The sequence below is a fragment of the Natator depressus genome, chromosome 8, assembly GCF_965152275.1.
Source record: "Natator depressus isolate rNatDep1 chromosome 8, rNatDep2.hap1, whole genome shotgun sequence".
Classification (NCBI taxonomy): Eukaryota; Metazoa; Chordata; order Testudines; family Cheloniidae; genus Natator; species Natator depressus.
The window spans coordinates 78,671,815-78,696,239 of record NC_134241.1 but is presented as its reverse complement, the minus strand read 5'-3'; the positions used below and the strand labels follow the sequence as shown (position 1 = coordinate 78,696,239).

The 24,425-nt window shown below is 43.6% G+C and overlaps 1 protein-coding gene across 1 annotated transcript in view; it reads left to right on the top strand.

The window, feature by feature from the left end:
* Nucleotides 1–1,945: 1,945 nt before the first annotated feature.
* Nucleotides 1,946–24,425, top strand: part of PRKACB (protein kinase cAMP-activated catalytic subunit beta) — a 112,311-nt gene continuing 89,831 nt past the window's right edge. Inside the window, exon 1 of the mRNA XM_074961426.1 lies at nt 1,946–2,210. Within this exon, the coding sequence (XP_074817527.1) occupies nt 2,165–2,210 (46 nt within the window). The 5' untranslated portion in view covers nt 1,946–2,164. The remainder of the gene's footprint in view (nt 2,211–24,425) is intronic.

Below are 24,425 nucleotides of genomic sequence, written 5' to 3'. Positions count from 1 at the left end.
TGCTCTGTGGGGTGGGAGGTGAGGGACGGGGATAGATCTGGTGTGAGGGGGGCGCTCTGTGGGGTGGGAGGAGCAGGATGGAGGGTAGCTGTGGGGTGAGGGGGCACTCTGTGAGGTGGGAGGAGTGGGACAGAGTAGTTGAGGGGGTGTGAGGTGTGGGATGGAGTAGCTGAGGGGTGAGGGGCACCCTGTGGGGTGAGGGGAATGGGACGGGGGTAGCTGTGGGATGAGGGGGCGCTCTGCGGGGTGGGAGGCACGGGATGGGGATAGCTGTGGGGTGAGGGAGGCGCTCTGTAGGGTTGAAGAAGCGGAACAGGGTAGCTGTGGGGGGAGGGGGTGCTCTGTGGGGTGGGCGGAGCAGGACGGGGAAAAGCTGTGGAGTGAGGGGGACGCGGGATGGGGGTAGCTGTGGGGTGAGGGGGCGCTCTGTGTTGAGAGGGGACACGGGACGGGGGTAGCCGTGGGATGACGGGGGTGCTCTGTGGGGTGGGCGGAGCAGGATGGGGGTAGCTGTGGGGTGAGGGGCGCTCTGTGGGGTGGGCGGAGCAGGACGGGGGCAGCTGTGCGGTGACGGAGGCGCTCTGGGGGGTGAGGGGATGCGGGACGGGGTAAATGTAGGGTGACGGGGGCACTCTGTGGGGTGAGGGGAGGTGGGACGGGGTAGCTGTGGGGTGATGGGGGCGCGGGACGGGGTAGCTGTGGGGTGACGGGGGTGATCTGTGGGGTGAGGGGAGGTGGGACGGGGTAGCTGTGGGGTGATGGGGGCGCGGGACGGGGTAGCTGTGGGGTGACGGGGGCACTCTGTGGGGTGGGCAGAGCAGGACAGGGGTAGCTGTGGGGTGATGGGACGCGGGACGGAGTAGCTGTGGGGTGACGGGGGCGCTCTGTGGGGTGAGGGGACGCAGGACGGGGGCGCTCTGTGGGGTGGGCAGAGCAGGACGGGGGGAGCTGTGGGCTGACGGGGGCGCTCTGTGGGGTGGGCAGAGCAGGACGGGGGGAGCTGTGGGCTGACGGGGGCGCTCTGTGGGGTGGGCGGAGCCGGACGGGGGTAGCTGTGGGGTGACGGGGGCGCTCTGTGGGGTGGGCGGAGCAGGACGGGGGGAGCTGTGGGGTGACGGGACGCGGGACGGGGGGAGCTGTGGCGGGACGGGGGCGCTCTGTGGGGTGGGCAGAGCAGGACGGGGGGAGCTGTGGGGTGAGGGGACGCGGGACGGGGTAACTGTGGGGTGACGGGGGCGCTCTGTGGGGTGGGCGGAGCAGGACGGGGTAGCTGTGGGGTGACGGGGGCGCTCTGTGGGGTGGGCGGAGCAGGACGGGGGGAGCTGTGGCGGGACGGGGGCACTCTGTGGGGTGGGCAGAGCAGGACGGGGGGAGCTGTGGGCTGACGGGGGCGCTCTGTGTGGTGGGCGGAGCAGGACGGGGGTAGTTGTGGGATGACGGGGGCGCTCTGTGGGGTGAGGGGACGCGGGACGGGGTAGCTGTGGGGTGACGGGGGCGCTCTGTGGGGTGAGGGGACGCGGGACGGGGTAGCTGTGGGGTGACGGGGGCGCTCTGTGGGGTGGGCGGAGCAGGACGGGGGTAGTTGTGGGGTGACGGGGGCGCTCTGTGGGGTGGGCGGAGCAGGACGGGGGTAGTTGTGGGATGACGGGGGCGCTCTGTGGGGTGAGGGGACGCGGGACGGGGGGAGCTGTGGCGGGACGGGGGCACTCTGTGGGGTGGCCGGAGCAGGACGGGGGGAGCTGTGGGGTGAGGAGAAGCGGGACGGGGGGAGCTGTGGGGGACGGGGGCGCTCTGTGGGGTGGCCGGAGCAGGACGTGGGGAGCTCTGCCCCGTGGCACACAGCTGCCTGGCTCCTCGCCCTGCGCAGCCTGCCCCTGTGTCCCCAGCCGCCCTGGCCGCACAGGACAGCGGCGAGCGGCCCGTGGAGCACGGAGGAGGTGCCTCCTCGGCCGTCATTTCCGCCGTGTGTTTGAGTGGGGGCGGGGGGCCAGAGCGCTCTCCTCCTCCTCCTCCTCCTCCTCCGCGGCGGCCGGAGACACAGACCCAGCGCGGGGTGAGGGAGGGGAGGCAGCCGAGCCAGCCGCAGCGCCCGCGGGCGGAGCTGTCAGACACCCCCTCCCGCCGGAGCGACACCGCACCCTCCCCCCATCGCCCCGGCCCGGCCATGGGGAACGCAGCCACCGCCAAGAAGGGCAACGAGATCGAGAGCGGTGAGTGCGTGAGACCCCATCCCCTGGGGAGGGGGCCCAGCGGCCTTGGGTCCAGCGCGCACAGGGCCGGCCCAGGCCCCGCGGCCTAGCGGGCTGCAGCGCGGAGCCCCCTGACCAGCGCAGGCCTTGCAGCTAGGGCTCTGCCTAGCTCGGTGCCTGGTACCCTGCTGTCTAGGGGGGCCTGCTGTGCGCTGGGGGATCCAGGCTGTAGGGTGGCCGGGTCCACGTCTCCTCCAGCCTCGCAGCTGCTGGTGCATCGCCCATCCCTGGGCTTAGGGTCTCGAGCAGCATCGTCGTAAGCGGCTTAAATCGCTTTGTCCCAGCCTGCAGCAGCCCCAGCCTAGCGTACCGCCGAGCCAATGCCGCGCCGATCCGCTGTGCCAGGCTGTCCCACAGCAGGTGTCTGTCACACTCACAAGCTGCTGCTCTACGAGCTTCTTCCATCTTAGTCGGCTTCCCAAAGAACCAGCCTCTCCTTCTGTAGGAGGAGGGGTTGATCTAAAGCAGTCTGTCATCCCCCTAGCCTTCAGCCTTTCACATGTTCCACAACATTTATTTCTCCACCCCTGCACGCACCTTTGATAGCAGAGACGACACTGAGTTGGTGTCATTATACAGCTTTCTAACTATGCTGTGGTATATCAGGTGCATGTGTATTTCTATCCTACTGGTGTGAATGTAGGACAGAAACTCCCCAGTCTTCCTGGGTTACTGAACATTGTCATCTCCTCCCCCACAAACTATGTAGGAATCCCATTTAGTGTGTCTGTATTGTTGGGATATAGAAGTTCTACTCATTGAAGTATTTATTTAGGTATATACTTAAAAAATATTTTACCTTACTTTTGGTTTTTACAAGTGAGAGCTGTAGCTCAATATTGAACTATGTGAATTAGTGGATTACTGGTTTTGTTCCAGGTATATCGTCATGATCGTTAAATAACTTAAAGATGATTAAATGCACCAAACTCTTTTTTGTCTGTTAAATGTCTTGCTTACTACTTTCTAACTTTGGATAAGTTTCTGTTGGGTAAATTGCATGGCAGGATCCAATGAAAAACTGCTTATTAAAAGGAATACTGAACATTTACAAAAAGAAAAGGAGTACTTGTGGCACCTTAGAGACTAAACAATTTATTTGAGCATGAGCTTTCGTGAGCTACAGCTCACTTCTGTAGCTCACGAAAGCTCATGCTCAAATAAATTGGTTAGTCTCTAAGGTGCCACAAGTACTCCTTTTCTTTTTGCGAATACAGACTAACATGGCTGTTACTCTGAAACCTGAACATTTACAAATACTGTATTCTTATAACAGTGTCTTACCTCTGTCACTAAAAATACTATTGGATTATTATAAATGAAGGACCTTTAAACTTTTTGTTGTTGTCACTGTTTACTTTTTCCATTTATTTATCCTTTAAACTTAGTCCTGCAATCAGATTTACACAGGTAGACCACCACCACCACCACTAACACAGAGCTCCATTGGATTTTTCTGGATTCATTTGCAGGATTGGACCTTGGCCAGTGAAACTAGACTGTTCAGTTTTACTTTCTGGTTCAAAAGCACTAGTGTGTGATGGTAGAGTTTTGACTACAAATATTATATGAGATACTTAAATACTATTTTGATCTTTTAAAAAAAATCATATTTATTTGGTTTTATAAACATAAAAATACCCTCACATTTGGACAACTTCTGAAACTCTTAATGACAAAATATTGCATTATACTTCTATGACAGCCATATTTCTGCTGGTTTATCTTGTTAAATTAAATCTTAGGTTAATGGGAGTAATAAAGACTTGCATTAGACTTTTACACACGACCAAATAAAGCATTTAGGAATTCTGAGGCCCACAAACAGTGTATTTCAGAACTTCTCTTTCTTATTTTTAAAGGGTTTACTTATAAAATGAAAGCTCTGAATAGAGTGCAGCACTCAGATTTCTAATTTGTCAGCATACTTAATACTAGGAATTTCTGTAGTGACATTACTTTTGTAATTTAAGGGATGAAATTGTCCCTTACTTCTCTACCACTTGTATAAGACCTGGATTTGTTTACTTTATAGGATCAAGTAATTGCAAACTTGCATGTAGTTAATTATTTGAAGCAAAAAGGGATATTCAGCCTTGTTTATAGGAGTAAAAGTCTCTCAGGAAAAAGAGTGATTTGGATTTGTTGTTAATGAAAAATACCCAGGGATTACGAAAGGGTGATAATATGGCCTTAATCCATGTGTGCAGCTCATGGCATTGTGCATATCAAGGGCATACTGAACTCCCTGAAAGAACAATGGAGGGTAACTTGGCTTGTAGTGATTACGACTTGCAAAAGCAAATGTAGTTTATCTTAAGAGCTCTTTTACTGTCTTAGGTCAATGTAGATTATAACAGTATGGTTGAGTGGTCCATTTATATAGCAAAATCTGATACTTAACTGTAGTCTTTGTGTTTTCTTTAGCTTTTTGTCTTTGTTACAAATGTCTTCAGTAACTAATAATGAACTTTGCATGGTTGTAGAATGAATAGTTGTATGTTAGTCGAAACAGTAGAATGCAAAACATAATCTTAAAAACTACATCCAAACAAGACTTGCAAGTGAATGGAATCAAAATGGTAACTTTCGATCTACTGCACTATGTTGTGTAAGGTAATGTAAGTTACTTTTTGTATCTGGGACTAAGAGGGAGTCATAAGTTGGTGTGACTTACATCATAGTGCTATCTAGTATGTAAGCAGATGGATGTAAAAGTGGGATGTAGCCTACTTCTCTTTATGTTTTATACTGTTAGTTCCTTTTTCTGCTATGCCCCTCTCTTCCAGGCTATCATAGTATATAGTAAACGTATACCTGGTCTACATCTAAAATTTAGGTTAATCTAGCCATGTTGCTTGGAGGTTTGGAAAAACTAACACCCTGGGTCACGCAAACCTAAGCCCTGGTATAGACATCACTGAGTCTATGGAAGAATTCTTCTGTTGACCTATCTACCTCCTTTCAAGTGGGTAGGTTAATTGTATCAATGAAAAAATCCCTTCTGTTGCTGTAGCAAGTGTCTACACCAGGGGTTCTCAAGACAAATTTTTTAGCGGCCTCAGTGCGGCTGCCAACTCTTGCTAGTGGCCACTCTTACACTGTTTCCTAAAATACTTAATTAGCTTTAAGAAAAACAATTAAATATGCACATCCAAATCATTATAATTTATTTATTGCTAACTAGTAAATCCATTGTGAAAAGTGATATTAACGTACAAATATCACTTTTCACAGCAGACTTACTCAGCCCTGCCAAGCCTGGGGACAAATTAAACCCTGGATGAGAGGTTAGGGGAGGCGGGGCGGGGGCTAGAGCCTGAAGCCCCGCCACCGGAGCCTAGGGCCTACCACTGTGCAGCCAGAGCCTAGGATTGGAGCCCAAAGCCCCGCGCCAGAGCCTGCCAGCCCACCACCCCAGGACTAAAGCCCAAAGCCTGAGCCCCACCGCCTTGGGAGGTTGGGGCACTCACCGCCTGCCTGCTCCTCCAGCATTGTGCCCCAGGTGTCTCCAGAGGGGGGCAGGGCCCAACCCCCTGCTGGCAGCCCCAGTAACCAACACCAAGGTGGTGCATCCAGGAGCAACAGGGAGAGGGAGGGGCTGTTACTCTCCCACACACACAGCCCAGGGGGCTGTCGCCTCAAGAAAAGCCCCTGATGGCCGCATGCAGCCACGGTGGACACTTCTGAGAAATGCTGGTACACTATGGTGCTACAGTGGTACAGCTGCAGTGCTATAGCTGTGCCACTGTAGCATCTGTAGTATCATTGGGCCAAAATCAGAAGTGAGGTGTTATGGGGTGTGAGACAGAAAAAGTAAGCTGTGTTATCTGGGTGGACCCTATTGACTTTAATGGGGCACCACATAGTATAAAAGTCTGCAACGGTTGAGAAGCTTGCAAGATAAGAGCATTCATAGTTGTAACTTGCATGCTGAGTGGATCAGAAGATGATGTAAATTACACAAAGTTGGACTTCCTTAAATGCATTTCTGTATTTGGCCTTTTGTCTTTGTATACGTTTAATAGGACACAATGGGCTAAGTCTTTCTTTTTGTATCTATTTAACCCCCCTCTGAATTTACTGTATCTGAGAACAAGGTTTGCCCCACTGTCTAAATAGCTAAATCTGGGTTAGTGCAATTTTAAATATAACATAGGGCAAATTAAATTTAAAAAGAACCCTTTGTTGATTTAGCTCTCTGTGGAAGAAAAGAGAGAGAGAAATGTTAGTTTTATTAAGATGAATCTTTGTCTTGGGTGCAGCTTTAATAAAGGAAATATGACTTTACTGTAGTCTTCTAAAATAGAACAAGGACAACAAATGACATTTGGTCTCATAAATAGATCTCTTGCTCTAGAGTACATGATCAGTTTTATAATGTTTTAACATTATCTGGCCAGTCTAAATAGTGTTGAATAAGTTAACTACATCAATTGCAAAGTTTGTAGAAAGTATTTGTTCTTTCTATAAATTACTAGAAATCCAGTGATTTTAAGTAATGTGTATAGCTCTGCATTACTTGCTCTTTTTTTTTTAATCTATGAAATAGTGCACACATGCAGTTACAACGTGAATTAGTTTAGAAATTGTTTTTTAATCATCTACCATCTTCTCTGAGGGAAGAAAGTTGTTGTAGTTTTGAATCTCAGAATAAAATCTTAAACTTAACCCCCCCAAAACAAACAAACAAACAAACCTTTTTTGGTTATACTAATATTAGTTACTAAACTGTATTAAAGAACACTTAGGTGATTAGAATACTCTTTAACTTCTATTTAATTGAAAGTTTTATACACTTTTTCTGTTCTTTACATTCATTTTGAAACTGTTCAATTTCTGTAACCTTTAAGTTAATCACTAGTCTTTGTCCTTGCCACTTTTTTTTTAACAATAATGTAAAATATGGAGTTGTTTGATTTTTTTTTTTAACTTTTTTAGAGTTGATGTGGAAGCTTTTAAGATTAGGTGTAGTTTAATTTTAATTCCAGATACCTCCTCTCATTATCTGAGGACCATATCCTGCACTTACAGGAATGGTTGGACTATGGCGTAACAGGTCTTTACAAGCTCAAACTTCTGGGATCTTCAATTGTTTACACATTTGTTTGGACTGGTGGGGGAGGGAGGATGGATAGTGGCTCTTTTAAGGGTCCCCCCCTGTAGGTTAGGAAGGATTGTCTCACTGTGGGTGCAGCGGGAAGGCATCGCCTAAGCTGGTGCTTTGGCTGGTTTGCTCAGATAAGTCATTAGCCCTTGCACAAATGGGAAAGGGTATATAGACCTCTAGCCTGAGCACCCTCTCATTGGTTAGTATAGTACCAGGATTTTAGGTCTGCTGTGGGCATTGTGTTAGTGGCCTTTTTAGGGACAGGGAAGGAATTTTCCCATTATGGTGCAATTGGTCAGGATGGAGTGACTGTTCAGGCCTTCCGCACAGCTGTTCAGGGATACAGTGGAGTTAGTCAGGAGGTAAAGGTCAAGTTGTGACACTTTAGCAGGTGTCTGTTGCAGGTGTTCGTTTCATAAGGAGTCCTGTTCCCTGATTAAACTAGAATTATAAATAGACTTAGGGGAAGGCATCCCCAAAAGAAGCTGGTAAATGGGGTTGGGACTCCTAAGGTCTGGGGCAGTGAGGAAACAATCCAGTTCCTTAACCTTCATATGAGGGGAGGGCATTGGGATCCTAACAATGTTTTGGGGACCAGCTGCGTTGGGATAGGGGTTGAGGGGTATCTTTCCACCATGTTGAAATGATTCATAATGTTGATTGCCTGGTAGTTCCCAGATGAATTAAGGTAATAAGGTTCTCCTCTAATTAAACCATGTCCCTTGCATCTTGTGTTTATTTTTCCACATGTCTGGGACAATGCGCATCTGTTACATGCTCACTCTCCCCCTCTCCAAACTAGCAACACTGCAACACCTTCTGTATGAGGGAGCACCTATTACGGTCAGACCTTCTTCTTTGCATTCCTCTGAATTATTTTGTGAGTAGTGCTTATTTGAAAGGTCCCAGATACCTAGATACGGTGTGACTCTCCCCATGCTGCCTTACCAGTAAATTTCAACTGTTCTGAAGACACTACCTTTTGGGGGGGAGGAGGTTTGTTTGTTCTTCATGTCCAGTCATTATATGGTTGAGACTACCAATACAAGTTAGTAATATTGTTGGCAGTTCCTGTCTACTAAGAATTGGACGGACCATCAGTTCATTTCATACAGCCATTGAACAGCCATTCGCTGATACACAGCTATGTCATTACTCACCAGTGATATAGAGGTGAAAAGTTCTATACTCCATTACTAATTTCTTGAGGCACTCAGTCCCCTGTAACAATGGTCTTTGGGACCTTTGGATGTGATATTTAGGGTTTGACTGTAGTTTTGTTCAATGGTAATAATCCTTTTGTACAGTGAGTTTATGCTTCTTGACTTTGAAATTGCCAATGACAACTTCTAGTCTTGTTTACACATTTAAATATCTTAGATATAGGGAGTATATCCTGAGAGAGAAAATCTTTACTCCAGTGTTGTTTCTACCATCCACAAATAATAGATTTAAAACTGTTGTCCTATATTTTGTGCTCAAACTGTCTCTGCTATTTATTCGGTGGGCTTTCATCATTACTGTTTCACCGTCTGCAAATCAACACTAGTTCTAATTACTTGCTGAACTAACATTTGAAAATAGCTTTGGTGGAATTATCCTAGTTAGTGTTTTGGGGATGGTCACCTATGAGAATCTCCTTTCAAAAGAGACTCAAGATTAGAGTAGCAGAGGTCTATCAGGTTAGCATTGAGCCAGATTTGCTGAAATGTGTGGGAAATCTTGTGCAATGCCAATTCATAGTTTGCCTGTCTGTAAACTGTACAATTTATTTTGTTTTGATTTAATAAAGAAAAAAACCTGCTCACAGCTCAAAATTCCCTAACAGTAATTTAAAATAATACATAGAAAAGATAGTCATATAGCAGCATAACAAGTTTATGTTAACATTCTGGGGTTGTTCTGTCCTTTTGAGCATTTTGCTACTGTCCCTTGCTCCTGTTGTGGGCTCAGATTGTTTTCCACTTTAAAATATCTAAAATCATTTGATGCATTGTTGTTATATATTTGTTAGTTGTACCCATTCATTTACCCACCTCTCCACTCTCACAAGCATGTCCGTATCAAAAGTCATGAACGTGTTTTGAAAAATTATTGAATACTTGTCTACCCTAGACAGTGATTGGTACCAACCCCTGGGTGATTGGTTGCGCAATCTGAGCATCTAGATTAGCCTAGCCCAGGTGTTAGTGTTCCTACAGCAAATCCCTACCTGCTTTCCTGTGTCCTGACTGTTTGTACACTCACTGGCATGTACCTGTGGGCATATTCCATGGTTCTTTGTGCTAAGACACTCTAGTATTCTTACCCAGTAAAATGTGTCAATTGCAGGTCTTGCTGTAGGGATTAGCAGATGTAGTCATGCCCCCACGGGTTCGGTTATCACGAGTTGGCTAGCCCCATGATTGCTTACACCATGGTGTATCTTGCAGTGAAGATGCAGTTGAAGGGTTTGTCTTCACTGCTGTAAAAAGCTGATGTTTTGCAATAGGGTGACATTCATGAATTATCCTAAGGTAAAAATACAGTGAAGATGAGGCATTTTAGTTTTACTGCAAGATAAACTTGCTGAGGCCAGGTTGACCTCTGTGAGTTTACATAGGAGTAAAACTGGAATGCCTTATCTTCACTGTATTTTTATTTTAGGATAGTTAGTGCATGCTAATTACTCCAGCATAAAAAACTCAGCTTTTTTAGCAGTGAAGACAAGCCCAAAGAGAATCTCAAGTACTGCAAACCAGTATGGGTATTCTAGAAGAAGACAGTTGTCGCTTCATAACACCGAGAAACATAAAATATCTCTCCCATGACATTTGCAGTGTTGCTGTAGCCATGTGGGTGCCAGGATATTAGAGAGGGACAAGGTGGGTGATGGTGTAATAAAAGATATTTCAACTTCTGCTGGTGAAAGAGACAAGTGTAAGCTCATCTCTTTCACCAACAGAAGTTGGTCCAATAAAAGATATTTCCTTACGCACCTTCTCTCTCTCCTGCTTGATAGAATAAGGTAGGCTAAAATAATTGACCATCTTATCTAAGTTGTTAAAACAATCAAGAAAGCTAGAAAATCCTCTTTCAACTTGAAGCATCATTATCAGATGTACTAGCGTGTTTGGTCTGTTTGATTGTTTGTAGGGGCACATTTTTGGGTTTGTTGTCACACTGTAGCTGATAAATTTTTAACAGTAAGATAGAAATTTAGGAATGTTTAACCACTGGGCACCAGGAGTTCTGATTTCTTCCTGCCAAGAGCAAGTGCATACTTGGTAAACTACTGCACTTGCGGTAAGCCTACGCTACAGCAGCTGCACTACAGCTGTGTTGCTGTGGCACAGTAGTTTTGACACTTCCTACATACACAGAAGGGGTTTGTCCATCAATGTAGTTAATCCACCTCTCTGAGATGTGGTAGGTTGGTCAATAGAATAATTATTTCCTTGATTTAGTTGCATCTATACCAGAGGGTTAGGTTGACCTAACTACAGAAATCAGGGTGTGAAATTTTTCACGTCTGTGAGTGACGTAGTACCTTCGTTGATTTAATTTTTAAGTGTAGATCATGCCTTGCTGTTAGCACTGAAAAACAAACACACTAATTGTGGTATTAAAGCAGGGTGAAAGAAAAATCTGGCACCCTGAGTAGCTATTGTGTCAAAGGAGCAAACATGAGATTTAAACATGAAAAAATACCATTACTGTCTCTGCACCTAGAATCTGTTTTTTGTTCTTGTCCCTGACAGGTGAATTGGAGATGACATAATTAATGGTACATATGCATAGATGAATAGACAGATAAACTCCAATTGTATTTATGGTGACTTTTTTGATTGTCACCTGAAAGTGAGAACAGGTGTTCACATGGCACTGTTGTAGCTGGTGTCACAAGATATTTACGTGCCAGAAGTGTTAAAGATTCATATGTCCCTTCATGCTTCAACTACCATTCCAGAGGACATGAGTCGATGCTGATGACGGGTTCTGCTCGATAATAATCCAGAGCAGAGTGGACCGACGCATGTTCATTTTCATCATCTGAGTCAGATGCCGCCAGCAGAAGGTTGATTTTCTTTTTTGGTGGTTTTGGTTCTGTAGTCTCTGCATCAGAGTGTTGCTCTTTTAAGACTCCTGAAAGCATGCTCCACCCCTCATCCGTCTCTTATTTTGGAAGACACTTCAGATTCTTAAACCTTGGGTTGAGTGCTGTAGCTATTTTTAGAAATCTCACATTGGTACCTTCTCTTCGTTTTGTCAAATCTGTTGTGTAAGTGTTCTTAAAATGAACATGTGCTGGGTATTCATCCAAGACTGCCATAACATGAAACATATGGTAGAATGCTGGTAAAACAGAACAGGAGACATAGAATTCTTCCCCAAGGAGTTCAGTCACAAATTTAATTAACACATTATTTTTTGTAATGAGTTCCATCAGCATGGAAGCATGTCTTCTGGAACGGTGGCCGAAGCATGAAGGGGCATATGGATGTTTAGCATATCTGGCATGTAAATACCTTGCAATGCCGGCTACAAAAGTGCCATGCAAATGCCTGTTCTGACTTTCTGGCGACAGTGTAAATAAGAAGAGGGCACCGTTATCTCCTGTAAATGTAAACAAACTTGTTTGCCTTAGCGTTGGGCTGAAGAAGAAGAAGTAGGACTGAGTGGACTTGTAGGCTCTGAAATTTTACATGGATTTGTTTTTGAGTGCAATTATGTAACAAAAATATCTACATTTGTAAGTTGCACTTTTGCAACAAAGAGATTGCGCTACAGTACTTGTATTAGGTGAATTGAAAAATACTATTTCTTTTTTTTTACAGTACAAATACTTGTAATAAAAATACATACAAAGTAAGCACTGTAAACACTATAGGAGTGGGAAGGGAGAAAGTGTTGCAGGGCGAAAATGGGGGTGGGAGGTGGTATCAGTCTGAAAGTTTGAGACTATATTTTAACATGCATTAGTATGGCAAAGGAAAATGGTACACATTGAATTAATATAGACGTGTCAGCTGTATCTTTAACATTTCTGGTGACTTCTGCTAGAGCTTTGATATTTAATTTTTTTAATGAACATAATTTTTAATGGCTAATTTATATTTAATAGATGCAGTGATGGGAAATACACAAAGCTGTAGTAGATTTATTGGACAATTTAACAGTTAGCTGTAACAAAATAGCTTAGTTTATGTATGGTAAGCGTGTAAGCTTAGGAATGCAGATTATTTACCTGATTAAAATAATTGTTTTGAGCTTTGGAAGTCCTTTGAGCCTGATTGTCCCTCGCTTTCACTGATGTGAAAAGAGAATCAGGCCCATTCTGAATACATCTATATCTTTGTACTTTTCTAAAGTGTTCTCTACAAATCAATAAAATAGTATTGTTCTTAGGGTTGCTGTTTTTAAAATTCCTGGCCCCAATGATACAGCTGGATTCGTGTTGGAGCCCCATTGAAATCAGGCACAAGGGTCCATCCATGCAAGGAAGATTCTGAGACTGGGGCTCCAGCTTGTAAATTATTGGGAGAAGAGACTATCAATAGTGCATTCCAACGTTCCAGCCTATTGTCAGACTGGCTACTGTGTGTGTATACTAAGTCCGTGTTCCAAATACTTGAGCTAAGTTATGTTTCTAAAAGTACTCATTTTCTGTAAACTGAATTTCAAAGTGAAATAATTTCAGACACTATTTCATATTACAGATTAATGTCCTGCATAAATATCAAATTGCAAAACAAAGCAGTTTGAGTTTCCGGAGTCTTCAATAGCTTCATATACAACTAGGTGACCTGGGAGGTTCATTGTGGGTAGTGCTTCTGAAGAGTTGAACAGTTATTTTTATATTTAGTAAAATTTTGTTCTCCTTGGTGAATTTGTATATGCCAAGTTAATGATAAATCTTCAGAAACTAAAATGAAAATTGAATTAATCTTAAATTTCTGCGCTGAATACTCTTAATTATGGTGAAGAATGGTATAGCATTAGGTACAATAAGTTATGGCATTCTTTTTTTAAGGTAAATGTATCTTTCTGCCAAGTGACGGCCCCCTTCCCTAATTTTCTACACTACTTTAAAGGATGTAGGTGGGTATTCAGTGCACAGAAATGGTCTTAACTCAATATTCATTTCAAGTTGATGGCTTACTTTTAAGGCGGAACACTGTTACAGTTTTAGTCAAGAAACAATGTTAATGGGGTGTGTTCAAACTCACATTTTATGCTGTCAGCTTCCAAAAAGTTTGCCCAGCTATCTGTACACCTCCTTAACAGAACATAATGATTTGCGTAGTTACTCTAATTAGCTGCCATAGCATGTTTTTTTACTTGAGGTGGTAAATAATAGAAAATAAACTTGTAATCCAACAACGTGGTGTTGGAATGTTTTAACAAGTGAACTTCATGTTGTTTTTTTAAATTATATTTATAAAACTAGAAAACTGAGGATTCCTCACAAACCTGAAAGATAGAAATCCTACCAAGTGTTTTCATAGTACAACAATAATATTGCATTCTGACCTATTTTTCCCCCCCGAATTTAGCATATGTCTATGCTGCAAAAAAACACAAAACAAAAGCCACCCCCTGGCAGCAAATCTCAGAGCCTGTGTCAACTGACTCAGGCTTGCAGAGCTCGCTACTGGGCTGAAAATAGCAGTTTAGATGTTCCCACTCGGGTTGGAGCCTGGTCTCTGAAACCCACCCCGGTTGCCTGGTTTCAGAGCACAGGCTCCAGCCTGAACGGCTACTGAGCTATTTTTCCCCTGTAGTGTGAGCCCTGCAATCCTGAGTCAGTTGAGCCTGGCTCTGAGACTTGCTGCTGGGGGAGGGAGGTGTCTGTATTTTTGCAGTGTAGACATACCCTTAGTGCTGATCTACACTACCGCGGCAAGTTGACCCAAGTTACGCTACTTCAGTTACATCAATAACGTAACGGAAGTCAAACGTAGCTTAGGTCGACCTACCGCGGTGTCTACACTGAGTTGGGTCGATGGGAGACACTCTCCTGCCGACTTCCCTTATCTTCTTGGGGAGGTGGAGTACTAGAGTCCACCTGCTAAATCGACACCACTGTATTGACTGCAGCAGTGCCAACCTACCGGTAGTGTAGACATGGCCTTAGAAACTTCTCTCTCTTTGTACAGAACCGATGATTTGCCCTCACTCTGCTAAAATTAAATGTGCAACACTGAAGGGAGATTAAATGGCGTAGGCAAGGCCAATAGTTGTTGTCGTCTTCTTAGTGTATGCGTAGTGTGCGTCAGGTGGCATGTGACCAGGATTCATCATTGAATTTGGTCTACTGGTTGGATCATTAGCTTCCCCAGCTTGGGCGAAGTACTGATGGGGAGTGCGACGTGTATGTTGATCCATGCCAGTAGTAATTGAGATTTATTACAGTCTGTTGAGTGTCTGTTAAGGTATGACATACAGTGAAAATTTCGGTCTAGATCACATTACAAAGCCACTCTTGCATTTAAGCTAAATTTGTTAAAAATATATTATTTTCACCCAGGCAACTCATGTAGAGTAGCAAAACGTTTTCTGTTAGTAGATATTAAAGAAATTGTCTCCAGTTATTTAAGTAATACAGTATGGTTCCTTGTTAACTTGGAAGGCAAGCAAGCAAACTGGAAGAATAGAGAAAATACCTTTTCCCCCCAATCTCTTTAGTTATGGTAATTATAGGTGGTGTTTATAACAAACATAGATCAAATATTTTCAGACCGAAGTAATTTTTTTTAAATTGACAGTCCCCTTAAAATCATGTAATTCTCAGAAGCTGATAAGTGAATAAAAAGTTTTTCGTCTTCTAAATTTGTCATATTAATCCTTATTGAGGTTACAGGGACAAACCATCCTGATGTGTGGAAAGAATAGTAAATATGGCAGGCGACCAACTTGGCTTAACAGGGAAATCCTTGCTGATCTTAAATACAAAAAAGAAGCTTACAAGAAGTGGAAGACTGGACAAATGACCAGGGAAGAGTATAAAAATATTGCTCAGGCATGCAGGAGTGAAATCAGGAAGGCCAAATCACACCTGGAGTTGCAAGTAGCAAGAGATGTTAAGAGTAACAAGAAGGGTTTCTTCAGGTATGTTAGCAAGAAGAAGTCAAGGAAAGTGTGGGCCCTTTACTGAATGAGGGAGGCAACCTAGTGACAGAGGATGTGGAAAAAGCTAATGTACTCAATGCTTTTTTTGTCTCTGTCTTCACGAACAAGGTCAGCTCCCAGACTACTGCACTGGGCAGCACAGCATGGGGAGGAGGTGACCAGCCCTCTGTGGAGAAAGAAGTGGTTCGGGACTATTTAGAAAAGCTGGACGTGCACAAGTCCATGGGGCCGGATGCATTGCATCCGAGAGTGCAAAAGGAGTTGGCGGATGTGATTGCAGAGCCATTGGCCATTATCTCTGAAAACTCATGGCAATCGGGGGAGGTCCCGGATGACTGGAAAAAGGCTAATGTAGTGCCCATCTTTAAAAAAGGGAAGAAGGAGGATCCTGGGAACTACAGGCCAGTCAGCCTCACCTCAGTCCCTGGAAAAATCATGGAGCAGGTCCTCAAGGAATCAATTCTGAAGCACTTAGAGGAGAGGAAAATGATCAGGAACAGTCAGCATGGATTCACCAAGGGCAAGTCATCCCTGACTAATCTAATTGCCTTCTATGACGAGATAACTGGCTCTGTGGATGAAGGGAAAGCAGTGGACGTGTTGTTCCTTGACTTTAGCAAAGCTTTTGACACGGTCTCCCACAGTATTCTTGCCAGCAAGTTAAAGAAGTATGGGTTGGATGAATGGACTATAAGGTGGATAGAAAGCTGGCTAGATTGTCGGGCTCAACGGGTAGTGATCAATGACTCCATGTCTAGCTGGCAGCTGGTATCAAGTGGAGTGCCCCAAGGGTCGGTCCTGGGGCCGGTTTTGTTCAATATCTTCATAAATGATCTGGAGGATGGTGTGGATTGCACCCTCAGCAAGTTTGCAGATGACACTAAACTGGGAGGAGAGGTAAATATGCTGGAGGGTAGGGATAGGATACAGAGGGCCCCAGACAAATTGGAGGATTGGGCCAAAAGAAATCTGATGAAGTTCAACAAGGACAAGTGCAGAGTCCTGCACTTAGGACGGAAGAATCCAATGCACCGCTACAGACTAGGGACCGAATGGCTAGGCAGCAGTTCTGCAGAAAAGGACGTAGGGGTTACAGTGGACGAGAAGCTGGATATGAGTCAACAGTGTGCCCTTGTTGCCAAGAAGGCCAATGGCATTTTGGGATGTATAAGTAGGGGCATTGCCAGCAGATTGAGGGACGTGATCGTTCCCCTCTATTTGACATCGGTGAGGCCTCATCTGGAGTACTGTGTCCTGTTTTGGGCCCCACACTACAAGAAGGATGTGGAAAAATTGGAAAACGTCCAGCAGAGGGCAACAAAAATGATTAGGGGACTGGAACACATGAGTTATGAGGAGAGGCAGAGGGAACTGGGGATGTTTAGTCTACAGAAGAGAAGAATGAGGGGGGATTTGATAGCTGCTTTCAACTACCTGAAAGGGGGTTCCAAAGAGGATGGCTCTGGACTGTTCAGTGGTAGCAGATGACAGAATGAGGAGTAATTGTCTCAAGTTGCAGTGGGGGAGATTTAGGTTGGATATTAGGAAAAACTTTTTCACTAGGAGGGTGGTGAAACACTGGAATGCGTTACCTAGGTAGGTGGTGGAATCTCCTTCCTTAGAAGTTTTCAAGGTCAGGCTTGACAAAGCCCTGGCTGGGATGATTTAACTGGGGATTGGTCCTGCTTTGAGCAGGGGTTGGACTAGATGACCTCCTGAGGTCCCTTCCAACCCTGATATTCTATTATTGTATTCACTCCAGTACCTGTATTAGGTGAATTGAAAAATATTATTTATTTTATCATTTTTACAGTGCAAATATTTGTAATCAAAAATAATATACACTTTGATTTCAATTACACAGAATACAGTACATATGAAATGTAGAAAAACATCCAAAATATTTAATAATTTTCAATTGGTATTCTATTGTTTAACAGTGCGATTAAAACTGTGATTAATCACAATTTTTTAATCACAATTAATTTGCTTGAGTTAATCACATGAGTTAACTGCAATTAATCAACAGCCCTAATTCTTAATGATGTAAGGTTACTGTTTACTAACTAGTCCACTAATAATATACTGAACAAGGACCAATGCTAGCATATCTCCATCTTCTAAAAGGAGTTTTTCCTTCTGGAATGTTTTACTACCTTGCTTTCCCAACCTACCGTATATGACTTGGGATCAAGAATGCACTTAAAGTACTCCAACTCCCACAATGACTACATGCATTTTACTACACCCTGTTTCTGCACGATTAAGCACAGACTCAACCTAAACCACAGTTCATTAAATATAAGCTTTTTCCATCATCAGGTTACCCAAAGAACAGATTGGTTTCATCACTATACTATTTAACACCTTCCCTCAGTGAAAATACCACTCTGTCTTCTGCCCACAGAAATCTAAATTCCATCTGCTGCTTTATTTCCTATAAATGCAGCAGACCCCGCCTGTAATTTGCAGTCAACTTCTATAAACGTGTCTCCAGTGTTCCACAAATAACAAGTTGACTCTGAAGATCAACAGATTTGCTATTGTTGTGCTCAACAAGCTGGCACCAGATGCATGTGTCTTGTTAAAAAAAAAAAAAAAAAACATCTTATTAGGCATTACTCACAATTCATAGGATTCCCCACCACTTTAGATCCTTAATATCGCAGACACACACCGTCTCCCATTACCCGCAGAACCCGAAAAGAACGTATAAAAGAAGTATAAAAAACAAATTCCTTCCCCCTCAAATCAGTATCAGCAATAGTCCAATTAAATCAATGGTAATCTCCGTACCTGAGAGATGTAGCTGAATTAGGATAATGAGATCTTAATGAACTTTGTCTATCACCAGGCAACGTAAGTGACGTATTACTATGCAGAAGTATGGTGCTAGTCCCTTGCAAGATTAAGCTAGCTCAATTTTAAGGAAGAAAATTAAAGGGGAGTCACAAATACATTGCCATTATCAATGCCATGTGTGGAGAATGAACTACATTTTCTTCACAGCATGACTGAAGCACACTGAAAGGGATTATATGTGGAAAGCTTATACAATAAAAACTGTGTTATCCAGCCCTGTACCAGCCAGAAAGCTCTATAAACTGACCTTTCTAATCTTCATAGAAAGTCCGGTTTATAGTCCGGTTGGCGCGGGGTCAGCAGGTTCCATATCTGGCTCCGCGTGGCTCCCTGGAAGCAGCAATATGTCCCTGCTGCTCTTAGCCAGAGGAACAATCAAGAGGGGTTCAGAGTGAAAGAGGAGGTGCAGGGTTGGGGCGCAGGAGGGGTATTGGGGTGCCGGACCCAGGCAGCACTCTCCTCGGGCGGCTCCCTGCAAGTATCTACCTGTCCCTGCTGCTCCTAGGCAGAGGTGGCTCTGCACTCTCCCTCAACCCGCAGGTGCCACCCACGCAGCTCCCATTGGCCGCAGAAAATAATCAGTTTCATTCATATTTTAAAAGAAAGGTTATAGCTTATTTAACTGTAGAATAAAACTACTCAGACCTTGCCCAAGTTATCCCCTTCACTTTCATAGACTGAGAAAATAAAAAAAAACCAACACGTACCCCCAGATAGTGCAGAAATGTGTAAAGTGCTCTTTTTGATGCATAGATTTCCATTGTCCTAAACCCAAGGACAAGACAGAAGATTGGAGGATCCATGCATGTGGGAAAGAAAAAGAAGTGCATAGTCCCTGTATCAACTTTGGAGAAATTCTCTAAAAACACGGAAAGACAATACCCCCTCCCAACACCTTGACTATAGGGAAGGGTAAGGCTTGCAGGAACAAAAACTTAGAGATATTTTGGTCCCAGTTGGAAAGGAAAGCAGGCTTCCTACCATCTTCATCTGAGTCCCCTGAGCAGGCATAGACTTACTGGTTTCTAGGAGATCCCCCTCAAATCCCCAAAGACCTCAGGTTATCAATATCTTCCCTGCTTCATGGATCAAGGAAGTGCGAGTGTCAGAGGAACATGGGAGAATGTTAAATCTCTCTCCCCCTCTGCAATGCAAAACTAAGTGAAAAATACCTTGAAAGGAATCTCACAGTTAGCAGCAACCTATATGCTAAAACCTTATTTTTGAGACATTAACAATCTGGGTCTGTTCTACTGCCACCAAAATCAGGAGATGCTCTTATAGCACAGGTCTTGCACACTAAAAAACTACAGCAGTGCTCTGGTACAGCAATTTTTTCAAAAAGCGTAAGTTATAACCACAGTTTTTATTATTATTAATCTGATGCAGATATTCAAACAAACACCATTTCAACAGCATTATCCTCAGGCCAAATGACTTGGAGAGCATTTGGTTGAACTAGGTCCTAGAATCCTGCTGTAAATTACTTAGATGTTTTTCATCAACAAATTTTATTGTATTGAGCATCTACGAGAAGAAGCTGCTTTAAAAGGAAAAAAGATATCATAGAAGCATAGAATATCAGGGTTGGAAGGGACCTCAGGAGGTCATCTAGTCCCACCCCTGCTCAAAGCAGGACCAATCCCCAGTTAAATCATCCCAGCCAGGGCTTGGTCAAGCCAGGCCTTAAAAACTTCTAAGGAAGGAGATTCCACCACCTACCTAGGTAATGCATGCCACCGTGTCACCACCTTCCGAGTGAAAAAGTTTTTCCTAATATCCAACCTAAACCTCCCCCACTGCAACTTGAGACCATTACTCCTCATTCTGTCATCTGCTACCACTGAGAACAGTCTAGATCCATCCTCTTTGGAACCCCCTTTCAGGTAGTTGAAAGCAGCTATCAAATCCCCCCTCATTCTTCTCTTCCGCAGACTAAACAATCCCAGTTCCAACAGCCTCTCCTCATAAGTCATGTGTTCCAGTCCCCTAATGATTTTTGTTGCCCTCTGCTGGACGTTTTCCAATTTTTCCACATCCTTCTTGTAGTGTGGGGCCCAAAACAGGACACAGTACTCCAGATGAGGCCTCACCGATGTCAAATAGAGGGGAACGATCACGTCCCTCAATCTGCTGGCAATGCCCCTACTTATACATCCCAAAATGCCATTGGCCTTCTTGGCAACAAGGGCACACTGTTGACTCATATCCAGCTTCTCATCCACCATAACCCCTACATCCTTTTCTGCAGAACTGCTGCCTAGCCACTCAGTCCCTAGTCTGTGGCAGTGCATGGAATTCTTCCGTTCTAAGTGCAGGACTCTGCACTTGTCCTTGTTGAACTTCATCAGATTTCTTTTGGTCCAATCCTTTAATTTGTCTAGGTCCCTCTGTATTCTAGCCCTACCCTCCAGCGTATCTACCACTGCTCTCAGTTTAGCATCATCAGCAAACTTGCTGAGGATGCAACCCATGCCATCCTCCAGATCATTAATGAAGATATTGAACAAAATCAGCCCCAGGACTTACCCTTGGGGCACTCTGCTTGATACCGGCTGCCAGCTAGACATGGAGCCATTGATCACTACCCGCTGAGCCCGACAATCTAGGCAGCTTTCTATCCACCTTATAGTCCATTCATCCAACCCATACTTCTTTAACTTGCTGGCAAGAATACTGTGGGAGACCGTGTCAAAAGCTTTGCTAAAGTCAAGGAACAACACGTCCACTGCTTTCCCTTCATCCACAGAGCCAGTTATCTCGTCATAGAAGGCAATTAGATTAGTCAGGGATGACTTGCCCTTGGTGAATCCATGCTGACTGTTCCTGATCATTTTCCTCTCCTCTAAGTGCTTCAGAATTGATTCCTTGAGGACCTGCTCCATGATTTTTCCAGGGACTGAGGTGAGGCTGACTGGCCTGTAGTTCCCAGGATCCTCCTTCTTCCCTTTTTTAAAGATGGGCACTACATTAGCCTTTTTCCAGTCATCCGGGACCTCCCCCGATTTGCCATGAGTTTTCAGAGATAATGGCCAATGGCTCTGCAATCACATCCGCCAACTCCTTTTGCACTCTCGGATGCAATGCATCCAGCCCCATGGACTTGTGCACGTCCAGCTTTTCTAAATAGTCCCGAACCACTTCTTTCTCCACAGAGGGCTGGTCACCTCCTCCCCATGCTGTGCTGCCCAGTGCAGTAGTCTGGGAGCTGACCTTGTTCGTGAAGACAGAGACGAAAAAAAGCATTGAGTACATTAGCTTTTTCCACATCCTCTGTCACTAGGTTGCCTCCCTCATTCAGTAAAGGGCCCACACTTTCCTTGACTTTCTCCTTGTTGCTAACATACCTGAAGAAACCCTTCTTGTTACTCTTAACATCTCTTGCTACTTGCAACTCCAGGTGTGATTTGGCCTTCCTGATTTCACTCCTGCATGCCCGAGCAATATTTTTATACTCATCCCTGGTCATTTGTCCAATCTTCCACTTCTTGTAAGCTTCTTTTTTGTATTTAAGATCAGCAAGGATTTCACTGTTAAGCCAAGCTGGTCGCCTGCCATATTTACTATTCTTTCTACACATTGGGATGGTTTGTCCCTGTAACCTCAATAAGGATTCTTTAAAATACAGCCAGCTCCCCTGGACTCCTTTCCCCCTCATGTTATTCTCCCAGGGGATCTCTTTAGTGTAATCTCTTTATCATGAAATTTGAACTTGCAAATGTAGAATTATGTACAAAAAAACCTACCTTCAAAAATAAAACAATTTTAGAGCCTGCAAGTCCACTCAGTCCTACTTCTTCTTGAGCTCATCACTCAGGCAAACAAGTTTGTTTACATTTGCAGGAGATAATGCTGCTCGCTTTTTGTTTACAGTGTCACCTGAAAGTGAGAACAAGAGTTCTCATGGCACTGTTGTAGCCGGTGTCACAGGATATTTATATGCCAGATGTGCTAAAGATTCATATGTCCCTTCATGCTTCAACCACCATTCCAGAGGACATGCGTCCATGCTGATGACGGGTTCTGCTCAATAAGAATCCAAAGCAGTGCAGACCGACGCATTTTCATTTTCATTAGCTGAATCAGATGCCACCAGCAAAAGGTTGATTTTCTTTTTTGGTGGTTTGGGTTCTGTAGTTTCCGCATCGGAGTGTTGCTCTTTTAAGACTTCTGAAAGCATGCTCCCTCTCAGATTTTGGAAGGCACTTCAGATTCTTAAACTTTGGGTTGAGTGCTGTAACTATCTTTTAGAAATCTCACATTGTTACTTCCTTTTCGTTTTGTCAGATCTGCAGTGAAAGTGTTCTTAAAATGAACAACATGTCCTGGGTCATCATCTGAGACTGCCATAACATGAAACATATGGTAGAATACGGGTAAAACAGAGCAGGGGACATACAATTCTCCCCCAAGGAGTTCAGTCACAAATTTAATTAACACTTTTTTTTTTTTAAATGAGCGCCATCAGCATGGAAGCATGTCTTCTGGAACGGTGCCTGAAGCATGAAGGGGAATATGGATGTTTAGCATATCTGGCATGTAAATACCTTGCAATGCCAGCTACAAAAGTGCCATGCAAATGCCTGTTCTCGCTTTCTGGTGACATTGTAAATAAGAAGAGGGCAGCGTTGTAAATGTAAACAAACTTGTTTGCCTTAGCGATGGGCTGAAGAAGAAGTAGGACTGAGTGGACTTGTAGGCTCTGAAGTTTTACATGGATTTGTTTTTGAGTGCAGTTATGTCACAAAAAAAATATACATTTGTAAGCTGCACTTTTGTAACAAAGAGATTGCACTACATTACTTGTACTAGGTGAATTGAAAAATACTATTTCTTTTGGGTTTTTTCAATGCAAATACTTGTAATCAAAAATACATATAAAGTAAGCACTGTACACTTTGTATTCTGTATTGTAATTGAAATGAATATATTTGAAAATGTAGAAAACATCCAAAAATATTTAAATAAATGGTATTCTATTATTGTTTCATAGTGTGATTAATTGCGATTCATTTTTTTTAAATCGCTTGACAGCCCTATTAATATTTTTTCCTCTCTCTCCCAAAATTTCAGCACTAAACACACAAGATTCGTAACATGGAAGATACAATTTTGGCATTTCTTTTAACTCAATTTTTTTTTTTTTTTAGGTATTGTTACCAAGGGGAATCTCTTTTTGCCTTGGGTGAAAAAGATGTGGTCGATCATTTGTTATACAAGTACCATAATGTCCCTCAACTTAAATCAATTTGTTTCCTGTAGTGGAGCCAAATCATTCACTCTTGTGTAAGAAAAACAACTTCCATTGTGGAATTTCTCCTGTATTATTCCATTGTAGGGTACAGTTTGTCTCTGTACTTGCTATGACTCACAGCAGTGCCCTAGTAGCATGGTTACGTTGGCATCGCCCTAGCAGGGACTCCTTTTGGTTGTGGTTGCCTCTGAAACTGCCCAGAGGGAAACAGAGTAGGGTATATTACCTTTTCTGGTGATTCGTCACATGATAGTGATATAGATGCTATTCATGTCTGTTTCTATTTGGGAGAGTTCATCTATGTGTGAAGCTTGGGGATATGTTCTGAGATTTTTGTCTTGGTGTAGCACACGGCTTCTTTATGCTATTCTTTGGCAGCAGACAATCTTAAATCTGGGAGCACAAAAATAAAATATTTATTTCTTATGCGGTTCTCTCTTCTAATTGGTATGGTTCTGAAAGTATATACTCAGTTTAATTGCTACAGCATTGGATAAAACTGAACATCCAATGAAGTATTAAAGTACTGTTTGAAGTACTAAAACACTCTATTTAGAGTCTTGTATTAAGTTTCTGTCAAAGCACTTTTAGAAATTCATACTTTACAAGTAAGAGAGGCTATGTGGTTAGTGATGGTAGTTTTTAAAATAAAAAAGAATGATGTTCATCTTTTGAATGATGAATGCTAACAAAACAACAATCTGGTCATAAAAGGTATTTTATTGTAGTTTAAAAATAACAGATTATTATTATTATTTATTATTTATTATTATTTTATTAATAATAAATTAATATCTTACATTTTTGTAGCTTCTTTATCCAGAAGGATACTAAAGCA